General features: G+C 33.6%; 2 protein-coding genes across 3 annotated transcripts; one reads left to right on the plus strand and one right to left on the minus strand.

Annotated features, from left to right (window-relative positions):
* Window positions 1–12: 12 nt before the first annotated feature.
* CaMKI (Calcium/calmodulin-dependent protein kinase I) lies at window positions 13–17289 on the plus strand. 2 transcript variants are annotated; one of them, XM_011058633.2, is made up of 10 exons: window positions 13–714; window positions 823–998; window positions 4698–4832; window positions 6402–6473; window positions 9311–9385; window positions 9478–9740; window positions 9837–9977; window positions 10384–10510; window positions 11057–11144; window positions 11240–17289. In XM_011058633.2, the coding sequence occupies exons 2-10, from the start codon at window positions 889–891 to the stop codon at window positions 11438–11440; spliced, it is 1212 nt and encodes a 403-aa protein (XP_011056935.1). In that variant the 5' UTR covers window positions 13–714; window positions 823–888; the 3' UTR covers window positions 11441–17289. The 2 variants fall into 2 exon arrangements, with proteins under 2 accessions (XP_011056935.1, XP_087262042.1); XM_087405916.1 differs by lacking the exon at window positions 6402–6473 and having other exon boundaries at window positions 13–998.
* On the minus strand, window positions 17273–22800 carry SH3PX1 (sorting nexin 33-like protein SH3PX1). Its single transcript, XM_011058632.2, has 5 exons — window positions 22087–22800; window positions 21745–21937; window positions 20448–20902; window positions 19549–20244; window positions 17273–19464 (listed from the first exon to the last, which is right to left on the minus strand). The coding sequence occupies exons 1-5, from the start codon at window positions 22099–22101 to the stop codon at window positions 19213–19215; spliced, it is 1611 nt and encodes a 536-aa protein (XP_011056934.1). The 5' UTR covers window positions 22102–22800; the 3' UTR covers window positions 17273–19212.
* Window positions 22801–23066: the final 266 nt, after the last annotated feature.

A 23066-nucleotide genomic window follows, 5' to 3' on the forward strand; every position in this document is an offset into this window, starting at 1 on the left:
TTATGTACGCCGCGGCTGCTGCTGCTGCTGTTGACTGACGCGAGTCGCGAGGTGAAACGAGGCGAGGCGAGGCGAGGCGAAGCGAGGCGAGGCGAGGCGAGGTGGGACGAGGCCGCGACCCTGAGCCCGATACGAAGACGCGTGTATGAGTCCGTGATGATGCAGAACGCTGGTGGTGTAGAACGCTTAACGATAGCAAGAGAAGCTACGACGTACGGCGATAGTAGTAAAGTAGTTGAGTAATCGACGGACGGGTTAACCAGAGGTTAACGGGCTTCCCGGGCAAACGAGAGCGATCGGCGAGGGTGAACCACTTGGGATTGGCGATCCTGCGGACTCTTACGAGAAATCTGCTGGTGACTTCGGCCAGGCTGCTATCACGGGTGATCCGCCGCGCCGCGCCGCGATCCGAAAGGTCGTGAGTTCACGATTGCCCTCTCCGGTCGTCCGGAGAATGACGATTTGGCGGTGCGTCTGACGCGGGCGACGCGGCGGTGGCGGCGGCGGCGGCGGTGGCGGCGACGACGGACGACGACGACGGCGGCTTCGGCTTCGGCTTCGGCGGTAATTCCTTCCAGTGCGCCGGAGGACGACGACGAGTCGCGATCATCCGGTCGTCCCGATCGCCGATCGGTCGTACACGCTCCTTCAGATATCTTGAGGCATTAATTAGCGGCGAGCCACGAATGTGAGGTACCGCGGGACCCAACATAAGTAAGATATTTCCTCTCCAATACACAGTGTGTGACGTTTGTGACAGATATATATACATATACATATATATATATATATATATATATACATACGATTGCGCGCCTACAGAATTATACGTTGTGTTGTACATACCTATACCTATATACACGCGAGATCCAGGGAAACGAGATCAAGATGCCGCTTTTTGGGAAGAAGGACACGAATAAAAAGATCAAGAAGGATGGGAAGGACGACCGATCGCCCTCCGTCGAGGACAAGTACATCCTAAAGGACCTGCTGGGAACGTAAGTCGTCGTCCCCGATCCCTTGCCTGTCCCGTCTGACGTACAGAGTACAGACGTACGCGCCCCCCATTTCCATCCACCCCCTCACCCGTTGAGGCACTTGACGCGGAGCCGAGGGAAAACACGTTTCTAACACATGTTTCTTCTTTGTAGTAAAACGGCTCAACAGCCCCTCTTTAACGGGAATTTAATCGTCGGAGTGATTATCGCACCGCGATGTTTCACGAGATTGCGGGGCTTAGGAATTTAGCGGATTAAACGTCACGGATAAAAACACCTTCCTTTCCCAGATTAATTTGATATAGTGACTCCAATGGATATCCAATTTCTGGCTTAATCGCCATTTACGTTTATTAAAGAGCTCATGACATATCCAGATCTCAATCTCGCATTTTACTCTGGAAAACACGTCATTCCACGTCCGTGAGATATGCGAAACATTACGACAAACAAATGTAAAGTCCCTGATATTTTCTTACGCGCTTACATTTCCGATAAAGATAAAACTCCTATCTGCTCTCATGTATGCGTATATTGTACACATTTATGATGAATTCTCTTTCGTCGATGAAAATCCAAGTTATATAATGTTATTTCTACTTTATTACGTTTCTGCATTTGTTTGGATGATAACATAGCGGATTGCACGGTAAGGGAAGGCGACATGTATATCTGCGCGTTATATCTTTTGCAAGATCGATTAAGCGTTAGCTTTAACACTTTCGTGGCCTGCCACGCGTCGCGTATGCGTGACATCCCGATTCCTCTGTGTAACAGATTGCTTATGAGAACAGTTATGTAACTGCGGCCAAAGGGGAACGGAAGAATGTTGATATTCACTTTTTTTTTTATAACACTGTATTCTAAATTCTTTGGAATGTATCTCATTCGAAGGCCGGTATTCATAATTCTTATATTTAAAACGATCTTAAGTCTTGAGATAAGTCTTAAATAATGTCTTAAGACTTGCATCTTAAGACATTATTTGAGATGATCTTAAAATAAGAACGATATATGAACCGACCTTCGATTGAGATTCATTCCAAAGAATTTAGAGAATACAGCGTTATAAAAAGAAAAGTGAAATCTTACTTTTTTCAAGAATGAATTTTTATTTTTGAGAGAGTCAGTCCAAATTAGGAAATTTAAAAAGTAACACACAAAAACTTTTCATGTCGAAGAGCATGAATAACTACCTAATTCAAGGGGAGAGATAGACCGATTTTAATTTGCAAATGTACGACCATAGGCAAACCTGTTCAGTAATAAAAATGAGAACGTCGTTCGAAATTCACGTGCGATATTATTCTTTCCCGCGCGCATGCATTTCTTTTTGGCAGAAACATGATATGAGCATGCATTTCATGTGATATCTCAGGATTCCCAGGATGATCTCTCGCCCGTCCTAAATCCGACGAAATTCGTGTGACATATATGAATACGGGATGTCCCTGTAGGTTGTCGCGTGTTCCTTTAACCGCAGCTTCCTCGATCGCGATTCGGAAATTGATTTCTAAATGAAAATGTCAGGTTTCAATAGCTTTTTCTTAAATAGAATTAATGATTCAAGATGAAGAATTTCTCGTGAAGTCGAGCTTTACGAAAAAAAGAGGATTGATGAGAAAATCTTATTTTATAGCTACACATAGAAAAATATTATTCTATTACTAAGAAAAGTGATTACTCAATTTATTTTTTTTTCTTTTAAATTTATTTGATAAAGAATATTTTCTTTGATAATTATCTTAAAATATACTTATTACAAATTTTAGAAAAACTCATTAATATGTACTCAAAACAAGAATTTATTTTTTTTTTATAAAATTGATTGAAGAAGCGATTTTATATAATAAGCAAATCGATTTTGTTTTAATTTAATAATAATCTTGATTGAAATAGAGTAAACTAGGATTTTCACAATATATTTTGAATAAAGTCGATGTTTTTGTGAACTTGTTGAACTCATAATAGATTATATATATATGTGAACTTTTGAAATACTTGAAATTATCATTTGCGTACAGTATGTATTTTTCTATGTATATGATCTTGAGTGACTTTTATTTTTATTAGAATTTTCACCTAACGCTCTATTGCTGACGATTTTGTAAAAAAAATCAGGAAACTAATACTGAAAATTGATTCATTTCCAATGTTTTTGTCAAGGAGAAATTGATCTTAAATTGACTAAAGAACCGACAGTTGAAAAGATATCCGATGACTTTTGGACATTCTACAATAGACGTATGCCTTGACCTTCGACACGCGTTTTCCAGTTTCGAGGCGCGTACTAAATGGAAGTGTTCGCGATTTAATCTCTTCTCTTTTTTTTTCGTATCAATGAACCCACTAATACGTCACAACTTTCTTTTGCAAATCACGAATTGCTTTTTCCTGTGACCAACGATTTTTGCGTATTTTTCTTCCTTTTGCGATATCGCTTATGAAAGATGTTTTCGAATAACGCTTAGTATGCATTAAATCGCATTAAAATCTAATGTATATGCGTCCATAACGGCACTTTGAAATTGCTTTCTTAAACGTGTCATCAGCTGGAATTTCTATCTTAGTGTTACATCGCGCGCATCGGATTTACGAGCTCTTAAAAGCTCTCACAACAAAAATTTATATTTCTCTTACCTCATCATTATTATACACATTTTTTTATGTGTTTCTTTATTTTTCTCTTGTAGCTAAAAGAGTAAAATTATAATTTCACTCTGTTGCAGTGCTTTTCAACTAAATACTTAATGATTGTTGACTGAGATTGAGATCAACTTGGACAAGTGCGCTGAATACTATCAAGTTTTCTTCCTTGCTTTGTATACGTTGAACGTTTTTTATATCTGTATTTTATCAAAAAATGTTTTAAAGAATCGTTGATATACATATATTTCTATAATGAAATCTATCAATACTATTTGTCAATTATCATGCCATTTATATAACAGTTTGGCAATACATTGCAATATAACGAACATTTAATATTGGATTGAGAACATCGAACGTCTAGTCATGTTTTCATGTCATATACACATAACGCTATTATAATTTTCGTAAATTTTCAGATAAGTATATTGATTTACTTAAATTGAAATTAATATAATCGAATATTTTTTTTAATTGTAAAAATATAAAAATAAAGAAAGGTTAAAAATTATTGAATCTTGTTCTGTTTATTTAATTGTAACAATATTTTTGTAGGAGCTTGTTTTCTAAAGAGAAAGGTTTAACTTGTATATTTATTTGCAAAGTAGATAATTTTTATTAAGATGCTCACGAATAGTGTTAAAATTAAAATCATATTTTATTTATTCAATTCATGTTTCTGAAATTCGTTTATTGAAAAAAAAACATGAAAATATGTAATATAAAATTTTAGCAGAATGTTTTTTTTATTTTTTTAGATAATACTTTTTTGGTATATTCCGTATACTTTTCAAAATACATCTGCAGTAACGCTTAGACATGTATTTCATGGCATTTATGTCAGAATTTATTATTTGGTGCATATGTATGTAAAGACCAATTTATAACTGACTATAACTATACTTTTGTATATGTTTAAAGAAAACTGCAATTTAATGCCATAAATGATAAATACTACCTCAAAAATATAATACACATATAGGGTCTCTAATTGTAAACAAATTTACTTTGGACCTATTGTGCTAAAATATTGTATTTTCCTCTGTTTAGGGGAGCATTTTCTGAAGTGAGACTGGCGGAAAGCAAAGAGAAGCCGGGTCAAATGTTTGCCGTAAAGATCATCGACAAAAAGGCGCTAAAGGGCAAGGAAGATTCGTTAGAGAATGAAATCAAAGTTCTGCGAAGGTAAGGCGCAAAGCGATTCTGAGAGCTGGGCCATATGTATTTTTAGTAGAAAAATTTTTTGTTTACCAGTACTGTAAACTCCTTGTTTGTGGTATATAGCTGCTCCTTGATATTTAGATATTTGGAAAACATGACAATTGAGTAATTTAAGTACCAGTTCTATTATCGCTGGAATCGACTTCAATATACTTATACGCATGCTTTTCTCTAACAAACATTCTTTACCTCATAAGAATCATACTATTCTTTGAGTATCATTCCCTCCTACCCTTGTAGCTTTGAATATATCAGATAGATTCACATATCATGGCATCGCAAGTGTAAAGCTAAAAGGTATTATTGACTTTTGCTTTCTTGGAAAATTATTTTGAGAATCATAAATTGTTCGATATCTGTTCTGTTATCATTAATCATATGGGAAAAGTATAATAGCTTTAATCTATAAGCTACCCAATCATTTTGCTTTCTCACTTATACGATGTTATCATGGTGTTATAATTCAACTTACACGTAACATGCTCTCGGAAAGTTTTTTGTTTTCGAGGAGCGCTGTGACATGGTATTTGGGAGTGAGCTCTGATGGCTGTCGTCTGTCCTTCTATTATTCTTTGATGTTGTATGCAAATAGTGTGTCTCGTACATAAGTTATATATATATATATGTATATATATATACATATATATATATAAAATCTCGATGCTGTTAAACATATACCAGACATAATGCAGACTCAGAAGTCTTCTGTTACAATTCTTTATCCTTATGGATATATGTATTTACAATGTCTTTTTTTTAACACTTTGGATACGTGTTAAAGTGATACTTTCCGATGTTTATTAGCATCGAACTCTTTCTGTCGCTCTATTTTATTTTATTGCGACTTACATATCAGCTAAATCGAGACGTGCTAAAAGAATTAACAGTAATTGCAAAGAAAAATCAATGCTTAAGAATCCTATTGTATCGTTATGTTATCATTTATTGATCAATACTGTAGGGATACAAGGTGCTACATCATACATATGTATATCATACATGTCCATCATACACATACTCGGAGTTTTATAACTGAAAACTTGTTCTATACATCATGTTAAACGCACCAACATCGAGAAACCACAAAACATGCATACATTTATAACGACAAAGTTTTCTCTTAAATATAATGGATGTGAAACTTACATAAAAAATTCAATTTACATGTTTTATAAATAAGTGTATCAAAGTTTATATTTTAAATTTCGCGAAAAAATATTGCATGCATACATGGAAATTCAATAATATCGATCGCACACATTGATAATAGGTGTGTCGAAGGTAAAGATACATCTATTTTCATACCGCTACCACTTGCCTTTCGCGACAACGCGACACTAACTCTGCTGCACCGTGTTTGTATAACTATATACATCAATTTATATTACACAAATCCATCTTCTATACATCACGCAGGGAGAATGGAGTTCGTCAATGGTAAAGAATATAAAGTCAGAAAAACCTCGTAAGCGATCAGCTGCTCCCGATGTAATATTATGTAATTGTGTATGGTATTTTTATTATACTTCGTAGGTTCAGTGAAAGTGCGACACCACAGAGTGGTGGCGGATCACTCAAGTCGGATAGTAGTGGCGAAAAGAGATGGTAAGTGCGGGCCCCAGAGTATGGGCACCAGCTACCTATACCGCTCGCAGTATATTCTGTATCACTCGACGATATGCCATACATTTTTACATTTCAGATTATGTATTGTTATCTATATATAAAGACACAATGTGCACGACTTGTGCACGTTCATCACGACGTAGCGTTAAACACAGTTTTGGTATCCTTGTACTTGCCACCTTTCGCTAAGCGAGAATCTACAGTGAATAGATAAAGGGAGAATTTACACGTCCCATGTTTCTTGGGGTAATTTTACGCGGAAGAGATAAATTTTACTGCAAAGAGCTTTGTCAGAATGCTCGTGCTAATGTATAAAATAAAGCACTTTGTAGCATTTTTCTTCTGTACAAAATTATCTAGAAAGAAAGGGATAAATACTTTGTGTAAATACTTTGTTTATCCTACTGCACATGCAAATTCTATGTAAGCTTATAATCACGTCGTAAAAATGAATGACTTTTCAAGTAAAAACACAATATAAATTGGCAGTAAATAAATTTGACGACAGCCGTTAGATAATTACATATTGCTATAATCACAGAGTGAAATCTGATTTGTACGATAAGAGTTTAGAGAGACTTAACTATTATATAGTATCAGATAAAAATTTCATTCAGAATGAAGAGTGCGTTTACAATGACATCGATAACAAAGATATATTATTTATGTTATGATGACACGACAGCGTAATTTATATGCGCAACGTTTATCATATCGCAGGCATGCGGAAAAGTTATAATTTATTTCAATTATGCTTTTAAATTTTGGTTGTACATTTTATACAATTTTATTTATATATTCGCAGTATAAAAAATTATACGAAAATAGAAAATATGTAGAAAAAGATTTGTATTATAATATATTAACATATTAAAAGAATAAATAAGATTATATTACAATTTTAAATTTCAACTTTTTAAATTTCAATCCAAAACTGTGTTATTTTATATATTAAAACGCGTTTTCTTTCAAAGAAATAACGTAACGAATATTGTAAAAGAATAAATCAAATATCCTGATTACTACGAACAATCATATAGATATATATATATTTTGTAAATATTGATCAGTTTTTATTACTTAGAAAAATAAAATATTGACATACAAATTTTTTGTTTACTATATAATAATTAATAATTTGTAAAACAAATTAAAAAAATATATACACATTTATTTAATTGTTTATCAAAGGAATGGCAAGTTGAAATATTTAATTCTTTTATTTATTTGAAAACGTGTTATTTTTGTTTTCTATTTTATACGTAAAGATTGCTGAATCGGAAGAATCTTTCTTTTTTATTGGTTGATATAAAATTACAAGTAGATAATATTACGATTGTACTACTAAATTTAATTGTAAGCAATTTTGTAAAGGACGTTATACATTGCTGCATTTTTAATACTACTTGTTTACTTATCAGATTATCTTTATTGTAAGTTCTATAGCTATCATAAGTAGATCACTACACGTAAATCAGAATAAACGCGTCATGTTTTATGGAGAAAAACTATCTTATATAATAACATAAATACTTCATGCTCATATATATATTCCATCTATAAAAAAAACTTGCACATATCCACGTGCTGACTCATTCGATGATGCTGTTCTAGTGTTCTTAGTGATTTGATATGCGAAGGATTTGATCAATTATGTTGCATACAGAAGTTTGTATCTTAACGAGCTAGCGAACGTATTTAATAATGAACACATTTTCTCAAGGTAATATAACATAAAATATGTACAAGAGATAATGAAATATTCGAGCTTCATGAGAAAACAATGTAGGATAAATTAAAGTTGAGCAAAGATTGTCGTTATATAGACTCATTACGAAATAATTGTAATTTAGAAAGAAACTTCTTTCTTCTCATATTTGTATATTTACTCTCATATTTGTATAAATTAAATTGTTACATTGACATTTTTATTTATATAACACAATAACAATAGCTAATGAACAATCCCTTATATTTTTCAGATCCTTGTACATATTTAATAGATATTGCTTTGTTGCTACTGAATAATACTTTGTAAATAGTTATCTTTACGTGGATGTGATTGTCTGTATTTAATTAACAATCTGTGTGCCAAGATATAATTTTTGCAAATATTGAAGCATGTTTTATTAATATATTATGCAGTTAACATTAAGCTGCTTTGCATTGCTACTTAATGTTATTTATCATGTACAAGTTTATTACGATTTTATTATTTTGCGAGTTCAAGATTGTTAATTATATATGTAAATATTATAATTATAATAGCGAATATATTTATGTATAAATAAGTTATTTGGAATGAGTATATTTTTTAATAATAGTTAATATAGTGAATACTTGTATCTGTACCTCGGAAAAAAGAAGAATTTATATTCAATATTTTAATATTTAACAATAGTAAAAAGAGCGTTGAACTGTTTTCCAATTTAAGTGTTCAATTTACTAGACGATTGAGAGAGAGATTCTTATTATTAAATTATAACTTCTGCATATTGGTCCTTTTCAAGATACAGATATATATAATGTTGCTATAATTTATATTATAAATATTTATAATGGAAAGTAAGTTGTTCTTATCTCTAAAAAGTCTCTTCTCTGATTAACTTTTATCTTATTTTTATTTTGCGTTCTTTTACAGAGAAACGTATAACAGCACAATACAAAGTTCAATAAAATTGACTTTTACTCAATTATCATAAAGAGTGCAGATTATTTTAATATATGACATATTAAAAATCATCGAATCAATTCTTGTTGTATACGTAATACATAATGGCTTTAAATTAGAAAAAGAAAACATGATATTATTCCAGGCTAACTCACCCCAATATCGTTCAATTGCTGGAGACGTTCGAGGACAAGCACAAAGTCTACTTAGTTATGGAGTTGTGAGTAATGCGAAATTTTCTATTATTCTTTGATATAATAATACCGAAGGCATTCGAGATATTGAAAAAGTGAATGTTCCAAATCATATTAGGGTTACTGGTGGTGAACTATTCGATAGGATTGTCGAAAAGGGCTCATACACAGAAAAGGATGCATCTGGTTTAATAAGACAAGTGCTCGAGGCAGTAGACTATATGCACGAACAAGGTGTTGTTCACAGAGATCTAAAACCGGAGAATCTCTTATATTATAGTCCAGACGAGGACAGCAAAATAATGATCAGCGATTTCGGCCTATCGAAGATGGAAGATTCTGGGATTATGGCGACTGCTTGCGGTACGCCAGGATATGTCGGTGAGTTATTGAGAGAAGGAGGAGAAGAGAGAAAAAAAAATAGAGACAGATTTCAAACATCGATGATCAAACGTGCATTATTTCGATGATCCGCAGCACCCGAGGTTCTAGCGCAGAAACCATATGGCAAAGCAGTGGATGTATGGAGTATAGGAGTTATTTCGTATATTCTTCTGTGTGGATATCCTCCTTTTTACGACGAGAATGACGCTAATCTGTTCGCACAAATTCTGAGAGGTAACGAAATGAATTTTTAAGCGACAGTTCGCGATAAGATCTGATCGGTTTAATCGCTACTTTTATGATCAATAATCTTAGAAGAGAAACTTAAACTAATTGGATTTGTAAAATATTAAATCAATTTGAAATTGCATCTTTAAGGTAGATCTTAGATATTCTGTACGACAGATATTTTTGTATATTAATAAGTAAAGAGTTATATAATATTAACATTTGAAATTATGAGTATCTAAAAATAAAAGTATACAGTATATAATAGTAAGTAATTTTTAGATACTGAAATATTTGTTTGATTTAAAATACTATCTTCCGCGTAAATATTTATATAAATATGTTTCTGGAATAAATATCTGATTGATATAATAAACTTACATATTCCAAAAAACTAATTAGATTATTGTAGGTGAATTTGAATTTGATTCGCCATATTGGGATGATATCAGTGCTTCTGCAAAGGATTTCATTGGAAAGCTGATGTGCGTCAATGTTGAAGAACGTTACACTTGCAAACAGGCTCTTGCGCATCCTTGGTAAGAATCTTTAAAATCATTTCAGAATGAAAATTACTGAAAGAATTTATTTTGCATATTTGCATATTAATGTAGAAATAATAAAATTCTGCAATAACCGAGTTATTTTGCAAACAGCAAGAATATGCAAAGAAAGCTTTAAATGTAAATTTTAATATATCTATATCTTAAAGTTGCACAAATATTACAAGAATTTATTTGTTCATGAAATGAAATTGAAATATATATATGGATTAAGTAAGTAGTGATAGATACATTTTTAAGCATTTGCTATTCATTTATATTTGAAAAATTCAGTAATTCAATTATCATATTTATTAATGAATAATTACTTGCTTCTATAATCCAATGATTTAAAATAATTTAGCAAAATGACAAACGTAACAGGATGATAGACTCATTAACAATTAATAAATGACATCCTATATGATACACTTGTTATCATACATTATATCGAAATACTTTTATTTTTTTTATAATAATTTAAATACAAACATACACTTTACTAATTAAACATTCATAACATGAACAATATAATATTTTCAGGATTTCCGGCAACGCCGCTAGCAATAAAAATATTCATGGTACTGTATCCGAACAACTTAAAAAGAACTTTGCCAAATCAAGATGGAAGGTTAGTATTGTCGGTTAATTAGCATGCTATTAATTATCTATGTATTTTTACCCACCAAGCGCTATAGAAATGTTCTTCTTGTGTCATGATTGCAGCAAGCGTACCATGCAGCTACAGTTATACGTCAGATGCAACGGTTGGCGCTAAACAGTGGCCAGCAACAACAACAACAGGAGAGTACAGGCTCGATCGGCCCCTCCAGCGGTAACCCCATGCAATATCGAGAGCAATCGCAGGTTAGCTACAACCAGCATACGGAGCCGTCGCCACCGCCCTCGAGCAATCTCAGCAATTGAAGCAAACGCGAATCGTTGCTCATCATGTCAAGCCTGATGTTTACGAATCTCACTTCTCACTTCATTCCAGTCACTCCCGCCAACTACTCGCCTCCGCTATACATGTGCAACAAACGCTTTAAACTGTGGAGCAACACACGCACTGTCCGCTCTGTCCGCTCTCTTTTAAGACAACTTGTGTCGCAACTTAGGAAGCAACGGAAACATAAGAAGAGCTGAGCCTTAGGCACCGTTAGAATCACGCGTGCAATAAGAATACGCGAAAGGCAACGTACTACGCGACGTAGCTGTCCTTTCAAGCTACGGGAGCGATGGGGATAGATTAGAGCCAATTTGCTTCGCGCCAGTGACGCATATACATATACACATATACATGTACATGCAAAAACACAATTATTATCGAAAGGCGTAAACTACAATTTGCTTTGGCTGGTCCATGCGATACAATACGATTTGTACCCTCTTCTATAGCAGTACGGCAATTACGTTCGCAGGCTTTATCCTTATGATTTAAGACGTTTCCTGTGTTACACGCATAAGCAATAGTTCGTAGCATTTCGCTGAATACGTTTCGCATCGATCTGACAGAATAAGAGGCGGTTACATCTCTAGAGATAAGACTTGAAGATTGTGTGTTGCGATCATGCCTGCACACTTTGTTAGATCGAATCTGTTCTATATATATTATATAGAAGTATATATACATATAAATATATGCATTACGCGAACAGTACAACGACAAGTTTTTATATTTTATAAAATTCGGTATAATAAGTAGCACGGCTGTTTGATACAATTCTGTGCAACCTAGAGACCTGTATCATTAGATCTGGGACGAATATGATTCCATACTACGGTTCCTATGTAATTCGATCCTCGCACACCGTAACATACACTTCGGTACGATAGAGAATGTTTCCTATCTACTTACACCAGTCGATGATATGCAAAAACTTAATACCAAAACGCAGACGATGTCGAGAGGTCGCTTAGTGCACAGAGACGTAGCCTGATCTGTTTCTTTGTCTCTCTCTCTCTTCCTCTCTATCTCTTTTTTATCTTCTTTCATTAACGCATGTTTCTGTATTTTTTTGTGATAACTGAGACATAGCCCCGCTTATATAAATGCTTACACAGACACTTGTACAATGTACTATTTTATGTAATACGTATCCTGTATGTATACTCCTCTCTTTTAACATATACGTAGTGATATTACTATATTAATATGAAGCTCTGAACAGGATCCGCTAAGCTAGCTTGAAACTTAAAAACGTATATGTACATTTTTCTGCTAACATTAATATATATATATATATATATATATATATATATATATATATATATATATATTGCACTACTACTTCTATTTCTACAGAACGTAAGGTGTACATAATGCACAAATACACATCTAAACTTACATAGACTATCTTGCGTGCCTGATTTTAAGATGACATGAGGAACAATTCTGTAATGTTACTATCATATCGTGATCTTAATTATTTTCGTATAAGCATAAAGGTATTAGTTATCTCTGTTATTTGCCTTGATTTAATCGTATATTATGACATTTTGATACTTGTATATTATTGACTTAGTTCACATATACTTTTTACAATTATTTTATTATTAACAAAAAAATATCACTTATAAAAGTATAGTAATATATTATTTTTTAAACATTGAAAGTGCCACGTTTATAAAGTATACTGTAAAGGCATGCTAGACAGACAATGGAAAATCGAGCTAATTATTTTTACGCTTGTATCGTTTTTATTTTTGCTAAGACATAAGAAGGAAATCGGCTCGAAAGTGCAATTCATTCATAGTACCGATTTATATACAACGCGAGTATTTATCTCATTAATATATGAATCGATGAGAGATAAAGAAAAATGTTACTTAATGACCCTCTGACTTGTTTATCATGTCTTTATTATTTTCACGTTATGTCAGCAGATAAAATACAGTAAAAAGTGCTCTCTTTGCGATGATAACTAGTCTGCAATAAAATATTGTTAAAACAATTTTATCTGTTTTATAATGTATTCTTGCTAGCTAAATACGAATTCGTTTTCCAAATCTATCTGGTATATCACATTATAGTTTTAAGAAAAATGATATCAAAAAGATAAAAAATGATAATCTTGAGTGCTTTCATGATTTTGTAGCCAATAGTAAATTTTTTTTCTAAATTTTATGCCATGTGAAAATACCAACTTTTAACTTTAAGAAAAATGTATTTTATTTCGATGTGATTTTTCGCTTTCGAGATATAACAATTTGAAAATAGATCTTTTGTCAAGTAATACATGAAAAAGGTACTTTATTCCATTTGAATACTAGCAGAAAATAATTGATTATGTGGAAAATAAGTGCTTTTTCTGATTATATAATATAATCGGATTATACTAAATAAAAAAAATGTATGAAATTGATTAAAAATACAATATTTTCAAATTATTATATCCCGAAAATGAAAAATCATATCGAAACGAAATAAAATGCATTTTAAAGCTAAAAGTAAAATACTTTAATGTGACATTAATAAAATTTAGAAAAAAAATATTTGCTGTTATAACATCATAAAAACCCTTAATATCATTATTTTTGCATCATTTTTTTTTTAATTATGACGTGGTGATCAAATGTGAAAAATATATTTGTGTTGAGCATCTAGAAAATTATAGGAAATGGTTACATTCGTTCAGACAATGATTCCAAAGTGTAAATTTGTAGACTAATAATGTTATCGAATTCGTATCAAGACTGTTAGAATCGAGAATCTTAATTATTTTCACACGAAATATAAATATACAGTGTTATAATTCGAGTTCAAATGAGAATTTCGTGCTGTTACGTCGTTATTAAAGTAAATTCATAAAGCACGTAAAAACCGCGCCTTAATCAAAATATATTTTGGTTGCGTGTCCCTTCGTGGAAATATGATTGATTGCTGGAATGAATATCATAATTAAATTTAGTAAATTGGGACACAAGTATGTATATGCTGAGGCACGCAGCTGAACAATGTTTACCACTGTTTAATCGCAAAGCTGAACTATCCTTTGCGAAACATATCCACGAGTAAATTCAGAAACCGATTAGCGATTTCTGCATTTTATAGTTAGTTGGAAGATTTAGAACACTTGAAACATGTGGCTCTTGTTAAAAGATTCGAGCATCGAAAGATGTAAAAGAGAAAAACAAAAAAAAGAACGCTAATTGCACTTTATCGAGCGAGCATCTCCGTTATTATAGTGTATTCTCTCTTTCTCTTCGAATTAAGCTATATAATAATCTCTTGGCATTATCATGTTAGGTATCCGTCCGTACAGCGGGCACTTCTCGATGTAAAGGGGTACTATAAAGAATTATAGAGAGAAGAATGTGTGATCGATGCGATCACTTTGGGGATGCGTTGGAGAACATCTCCCTGTAGTGAATCTTATCTATTTGGAAGATTCTAGCGTTTCGATTTTGGAACGTAGCCTTTTTTTTTTATAGCGGAAGGAATAATAATCGGAACACCAATTAAAAAAGTTTGTGATTAGACCTCGTACTTTTTATTACTTTGTGTCAAGTCTCATGTTCTCGATCGCAGCCCTAAACTCAATAACGACGGACACTAGAGCACGGCCGTAGAGTAACTTTACCTGATATGCGATAAAGCGCATAAGTGAATGACGTTTATGATTACCGCTAATTATCGTTAATTATACGCTTCTCCAAGTACCTCGGTACACTGACTCACCGAACTATATTATTGGTGTCTTTCATTGTGTAACTCGACTTCTGAAGTGCCTTGGATGACATGATGATGGTACATTACCATACGTGCCATTAGTAGAAACTTTAGTAGGTGCTTATCACAAGACGTGTTCGAATATCCGTTGCATTGCGCAAGATAAGTTTTTTTGATTAAGGCTCTTAAATATTTCAAGTGCTCAAGTGGACGTACTTATAAAAGATTTACGTACAGCGATCTGCACGTTAGTGTGTGCGAAGGATTAAAAATTGTCATGGATGCGTTATACGTACTTCTTTTATCAGTACAGTAGTTCAGTAAATAGAATATTATTTTAATCGTGCAGTAATAATCGTTCGAATAAACACCCCTGCGTTCAATTCAATTTCAGTGCTAAAGTGCTTCGCGTGTAATCAACATCATGTCATCTAATAAGAGAGATTCGCTAGAAAACATTCGTTTTATCGCTAATAAATGCGTTGTGATGGCTCTGATGAAAATTCTAAAGAAAAATAGAAAAAAAAATATGAAAAAAATGGGATCTCAAAACCGGAACTTTAGCTTGTATTCAAAGTACCGTGCCACGTGAACAAACACATATCGGCAGGAATACTGTAAATGTGATGTAAAGATAAGCTGATTCTAAGTAGTGACGAGAACGAATTGTTAGTAAAATCTTATCTAAAAAAAATTAAAAGTATGTAAAGGCCAATCTGACTGCTGTGTGCATAGAGCGAGAGCGAGAACGAGAACGATAGAAATATATAGCGTGATGTGCAGGACGATGTCGAAGGTTCTCCTTAGCCGCAGATCCTTTGGCATCTATGCGTACATCATTATTATCGAAATATTTCAAACATTATCTAGAAAGCGAGAGTCGTACCGTATTTGTAACATTAACGCGGTGCGTTAATGCCCAACACTAATATCTTCCTACTGTATTTTTCTCATTGTACACAAGGCTTGCGATCGTTACGCTAGAAAACAAACATACAAGGGAATTCATTCGGTGATCGTCTCCCGGGGACGAATTTTGCCATCTTATTATCGCAAAGAAGTTACAAAGTACAGAAGAAACTCTCTATATACTGTAATAGGTAAATATGATAATCGAGACGATTTGCGCGCCGTTGCCGTCGCGCACTTGGCGCCGTAATCAGAAAGATAAAATAATTTAAAATGTGCCAATGTTTACGATGTCCTTTCGGTGATGTTGGATGGCGACAGCTTATTATCTCTTCGTTGTACACTTGATTCGGCGGCGATGTTACGCGTCTCACTGTTCTGTCGGGCTCTGCGACTTGAAAGCTTTGACTCTGTAATATAGCATATGTTCTGTTTACACATTGAGGCCTATGTCTGAGAGAGCGTGTTGAGAAAATGGGAGAGTACATAGAGAGGAGAGATAAATTCTACTTTAAATATTACCTGAAACGCTGCTCTTTTGAGAAATGTTATTTTCCGTTGCTGACTTTTTCCGATGAAAGTGAAAAGCTATTCTTTTCAATAAGAAGAATGATTGGCCTTATGAAAGATTAACGATTGATATACATATTTTGAGAGATAGAGAATTAAGTACTACAGCGAACAGCGCATTAAATGTGCAATTTACTTTTGTTTATGTGATCTTATTTAATTGTGATCATGTGATTGCACAAAGCAGGACGCTATTTTTTGTACGAACTGCTTATATAATTAGAAAAGGAAAAGAATGTCGCATGCAATATACACGTGAAGTACTTTAGAAAGACTGTTATATCACCAATGAATTGGGATAGCTACAAGTGGATCTGTTATTTCCTCTTTATACGACTTTAGTCTTTCACGCATGTATACTACGCTATTGGCAAGCACAATTTTTCTTTCTTTCGATGACGATTGAAATTTTTAAATTTCTGTTGACTTACATTTGTACAGATAATATATCGTGTTAATCACAGTTAGAAGTGATAAGTTCTTGCTAATACACCAAGAAATATTTTGTTAATGAAATTCAATTTAAAAAGGCGCGGCAATGATAGGAAACGGTACGAACATTGTTTATATGGTAGATAATCGAGAATGTGATAAAATAATAAATGATATTTAATTCTTGACTCAATATAGCCATTTATTAGAACTCCTTTCCGAAAGAAGGAATGATAACTTTCTCGCTGATAATCGTTATAAACTGTTATAGATCGTTTATAAAAATTGGTATGTGGTACTTATGTTTACACATATAAGCTCTATTATTTGTACATTTTATTTAAATGCGATAACAAGAATGTAGCGTGTCTTATATTTTGTTATTTTTCTCTATATGCATATTTCTTATTTTAAAAAATGTAGAAGTTTGTGTCACAAAAACGTACAAATAATAATACGTTTTGTTAAATGTACATGTAAAATAGCTGCTTTTAGAATATCCTACAGAAACATTACACACAGATAATTCATCTTTCATTTCTCATTTATATGTGATAAACAATTTAATCTTCACCACAACAGAATGAATAATTTTTGCATCTTGCAGAGGAAAATAATGAACGTTAAGTATGGTAAACATTAAAATCTTACAAAGCAGACTTTCACAATGCGTCATATATATTTAGCTGCTCATTAAATAATTCTGATTTTATATTACGATTAAAATATTTCAAGCATTATTGTATACGGAGTGTTCGATAAAGACCGTAACAATGTTTAAGAAAATAGATTCTCGAGATCATTTTGAGACAAAAATTCTAATATTAAAAAATCGAAATAATAGCTTTTAAATTATACATTGAAAATTGGCGAAACATATCGTTTAAAGTTCGCATGTTCAGGTGTTGTACAATGCAAAACGCGCGAACATTAAGCGATATGATTCGCTAACTTAAATGTTCTCTCTTATAATTCAAAAACCTATTATATAACTATTAGTTTATATATATATACTATTATATATATTAGTTAATTATATAAGTTATATAATTAGTATAATTACATAACTCGACATTTTGGTATTATTATATATCTCAAAATGATCTCAGGAATTTATCCTTTTAACGTTGTTACAATCTTTACTGGACATTCTGTATATATACATACATACATACATACATACATATATATATATATATATATATATATGTGTGTGTTATATAATTGTTTTTTTTTATTTTAATTATTTTATTTAAAAATAATAACATAAGTGTGTACAAAACAGTGTGTCTAGTACAAAATATTACGAGCAACTTTGTGTGCTGCTATTTCTCAATTGCTTCATGTCAATGGACGAAACATGAATCAACTAAAATACACAATCAGATTATCAACTTTTAATGTTCCACAGCTCGGATATGTGAACATTTCTTAATTACAAAGTATTATTACAATCATAATAATAATTCAAGTTGCAATACACATGATATTTTGTGATTTTATAATAAAGTCGAGTTATAGACTGTACAAAAATTCAAGTCTGTACAACATCATAAGAAAATATTCGAAAAAATAGAAAAATATCAAGATCGAAACGTTTGAACTTGTACAATATTTAATTAATTTGAGAGAAATAATTATAATTATTAGTGCTAGTCTTGCTTGGATCATTTGCTTATTTATTACAATATTGGAAATTTTTATTCGAATATAATTGAAATTTTGAAAGACCAATTTCACAAATATCCAAGTGCAGTGAATTCTGAATATTACAAAAGCAACATAAAATATATTACAATTGTTTAAAATGTATCAATCGTGTAATTTATCAATTTTAGTCATATACCGAATTTTAACACGATTTCTCACTTCATAAATACTATGCACAGCTGTTTTGATATCAATTATTGTCCAGTTTAACTGTTCAATTCTGACTGTTCCGACTGTTCTGATTCAAATAATATGGCCTAATATATATGTACATATATATGTACATATTTCACTGAAATTGTACGCATTTTCTCATTATAATTGGGATATTTTCTTACTAACACTGATGTCGGCCTTAAAGCGGCAGGATTATGTTATTTAGGCAGATTCGTGGAAATTATGAGTATCATTCGTCGAATGTATTTAATGCCTCCCGCAATTTATTGACTATCTTTTGATAGAAGGCGATTTGTTCCGTTAGATGCGTCCTTACGGCTTTATTTACATGCACTTCCCGTTCCGTCTGGAAATGAATCTCCTCGGCGATCAGAGCACGAGCTATCACATCAGTTCGATGGGAAAGATCACGTAATTGCTGTGGTTCCATTTTATGCTCGCTGACCAGTCGCTCGCAATCCCTTCGTTTTTGCATAGCACTCTGTGAAAGAACAAGACACGATGTATGAAAACTTAATCTGTTGTGTCAAATGTAACACGCTAATTAATGCACTCTGTGAAATACCTTATGGATGCTGGTGACGTCAGGAAAATTGCTAATAATACCGCGATAAATATGAAACTTGTCAGATAATGGTTCCCAATCAAACTTTGGTTGTTCCTCGTACAGCTTGCCGATATCGTTGTAAGCGTCGCCGGTCGCCTTCAATGCACGTGTCAGTTTACCGCGACCATTGTCATCCGCCTCCAGAGCATGGCTAAGTGATGTGAACGATTGACTAATTTTTTGAAACTCTCTCTTGTACAATACTTGATGTTTCTTCGCTTGATCGACCGCCATAGCCATAAAGTTTTTCACCACTGGATCCAAACCATTGATAAATTTATTAAAGGCATCTGTTTGGAGCTCCATCTTTATGATGTCCAGCGGTGTGTCTGGACTCTGAATAGCATTGAAGTAATTCACTCCTAGTAGCTCATCCTTCTCTGCCTGTCGTTTTCCTGCCTTCCATCGCTTCTCGTCCGTGCAAGTGATAAAATGTTGCCAAACACGACTACGCGACAACACGGGGTGTCGACAGACATAATCGACAAACTCCTGTAATTGCGTACGTCGATGCTCGATAAACGCGTCCTCGTAGCGTCCTGATATCTGCTTATCAGGCAGAGGCGGGATTGGAATAAAGCAATACTTCTCTTCTAAGCGTTCGTGCAACCAATCGAAATGTTTGTACCTCCTTGAGACTTGTATATTATTGAACTATAATATAAATATTAATATTAGGAACAGATATTTAAATAATATTAGGTGTTGGAATTAATTCGTAGCGTTTTACAAGTGATGGGAAGTACTTTCATTAATGTATTTTTTAATGCTCATGTGAAATAAATAACATTCTTTCATTAAAAACGCTACGAATTAATTCCAACACCTAATAGATAAAAAAGATGATTTCCTATTACCGTAGGAGTTAACTGGTAGACGATGAAACTTTTGAGACCTTTCAGTTTGGATTCCTTTTTGGGTGATGTAACAACGCAACTGTAGGATTCCCCAGTCGGTAACCATGTGCATCGATTACCATCTCCTTCTTCTATAAAGATTTTTTCGCTGTCAGGCACAGTTACCACTTTGACGCCCAGCAGAAAACTATCTTCTCCCGATTTGATTAATGTAGAAAACTTATTGTTTTTCTTTGGTACAGTGGATATAGGTCTCTCTGGTATCACAGAATGTATAGTATGCATTGGATCTCCATAATCATTGGCGTTATTCTGTTGTGACACTGATATCTGTGGCTGTTGCTGCTGTTGTTGCGAAGGAGGAACGTAAGCCTGCGTTTGTCCGACTTCGGAATCATCATCCCAGTCATCATCCCAATAATCTCCTGAACTTTGTTGGGATGATGTCATAGGATCTACACATACATATAATATATACATATACAGTTGTCATAAGCATCGTGCTTACACAACATAATAATAAAATAAACTCAGAAGATGATAAAATTAAACGATTAAACGGTGTGATGTTACCTCAAATGAGTACGAGAAAGGCTGACGGAAGGCGCCTTGTTAGCAAGGACACGTGGAAATAAAGAAAAAATACAAAAGAACTGGAGAGCAGACCCGAGACTCTCTCAATTCGAATTACAGGAGGAATTACTGTACATCTGAGAGCAGTCCGTTTATCAAAAGTCAGTGTAACACGATGAAATATTCAGTAACAAAAGACGAGAGTAAAGCAAAAATATTTTTATTCTCGTAATGAATATTCATTAGTTCTCATAAAAGTGTGAGAAAATCATTCTGTTCTAATTCAATTGTTGTCTATGGATTTTGAATGTATCTATCCTCTGACATAATACAGTGCTTTCCAGCAAGGACACATTATAATACAGTGTATCATTTTAATTTTGTTTAATGTTAACAAATAACAATACAATATCACACTGTATTCTAAGAAAACACCTACAGAGAATCATTATATCTTTGTTATTTATCAATGTTAAACGAAGATAAAATAATCATTATGTTGCACTGTTTCTTGCTGAAAAGCACCTATAAATACAGCAATCCAATTATAGATATAAATGACATTACGTACTTTTCCAAAGGTGATCGCTTATCTTTTTCAGATAATCATACCGTTTAACACACAAAAACAGATAATACATAGATATCAATGAACACGTATATATATTCTTTTAAATAAAAGTAATTTTGATAATTTTATTATAAATAAAATAATTTTACGTACTGGAGGATGCAGCTTGTTCAACTTGTACCACTTGAACATATGCAGCTGGGAATAGTCCCGATTGACCACTTTGATTAAATCCCTCACACCAGCCATCTCCCACGTTGTCTCGTATGACAGTCAAAAGTTCACCGGCAGTGATTGACAGCTCCGCCGTTCCTGACTCGCCCGTGAAGTCGTATAGCGCTCTCACCTACAAAGAGAAAGAACAAGAGGAGATAAAGCGGGCGTGTAAGAACAAAGAAACATCTTACACGAATCGTAATAACAGAATGAGTCATAGCGAGACTGGATTGATCAAACTCGACAACTTAGGTTCTTTCACAAGGATTCTCCACGTACTTGCTGATTCTCCATCGTGCACGATTCGCGCGGTCGGACGCGATTCGCTGAGGGAATTCAAACTCCACCGAAAGGCTGCGCCCGGTCACATTTCCACTCCTCCCGCCGTCACGAATCGTCTGACATTTGCACGCTCGTACCTCGCGGCTCGCAGGTAGTCGCGAGTAACCAGCTGGAGTCGCTAAGAATGACTGTACTGTCTGTACCCCGCAAGAACAACAATCCGTCCGCCTCTTATTATTAATTGCACCTCCTACATTTCCCCTTCCCTTCGTCCGACCATTCCACAATTTTATCGCTTTCCGTTTCCTCCCGTCGAAGCGTAGATATGTTTCGATATATCTATGAATTCCTCGAATGTTTCTCAGATGCGTTCACTCGTCGTTCCTTCTTGTTCCTTCTTTTCCCTTCGAAGCGCGAGGAGCTGAATAAATAAAGATCTATTTCATTTCGAACAAATATCTTGTTTATGAAAAAGTGCAGCAAAAGCTTCACGACACCGAGGAAAATGGATTAGTTGTTATCATGCGGTCGCATTCATTGTCAACGATATGAACGGTACTGATAGCACTCTGGAAATGGATCGCTGCGTTAAACAATAAACATAATGACAACCAACGACACGACCGACGATGATCGTTTTGACGATTTGCCGCGCACGAGAGAAGGTTAGAGAAATCGAGAACCGGTACTCAGTGCTGCCAATACGCTGATAGAAAAAAATTCCAAATCTATCTAGAAAAAAATCTTTACAACTGTCAATTGTTCATCAGAAAATTCAAAAATCTCCAGTTTATCAATTTTATTGTAATTATTGGAAAATTGTCTACGAATAATAAAATTGTGACAAAAAATTTGTGCTGCTTTTCATTGTACACTGCGAGTACTGAAAAAAAAAGAAAATCTATAGTTCATGTCACATATATTATAGATTTTCAGTACTCGCAGTGAATAAAGGTACCTTTTCATGACTGACACTC

Source organism: Acromyrmex echinatior, chromosome 4 (assembly GCF_024713525.1).
Source record: "Acromyrmex echinatior isolate Ae372 chromosome 4, ASM2471352v2, whole genome shotgun sequence".
Classification (NCBI taxonomy): domain Eukaryota; kingdom Metazoa; phylum Arthropoda; class Insecta; order Hymenoptera; family Formicidae; genus Acromyrmex; species Acromyrmex echinatior.

Coding starts and splice junctions, on each gene's coding strand:
- CaMKI (XM_011058633.2), top strand. CDS start 889: ATGCCGCTTTTTGGGAAGAAGGACACGAATAAAAAGATCAAGAAGGAT. Junction 4,833..6,401: donor GAAATCAAAGTTCTGCGAAG/GTAAGGCGCAAA, acceptor TATACTTCGTAG/GTTCAGTGAAAGTGCGACAC. Junction 10,511..11,056: donor CAGGCTCTTGCGCATCCTTG/GTAAGAATCTTT, acceptor TAATATTTTCAG/GATTTCCGGCAACGCCGCTA.
- SH3PX1 (XM_011058632.2), bottom strand. Junction 20,903..21,744: donor TGAACAAGCTGCATCCTCCA/GTACGTAAAATT, acceptor ATGTATGTGTAG/ATCCTATGACATCATCCCAA. Junction 20,245..20,447: donor TCTACCAGTTAACTCCTACG/GTAATAGGAAAT, acceptor TTTATATTATAG/TTCAATAATATACAAGTCTC.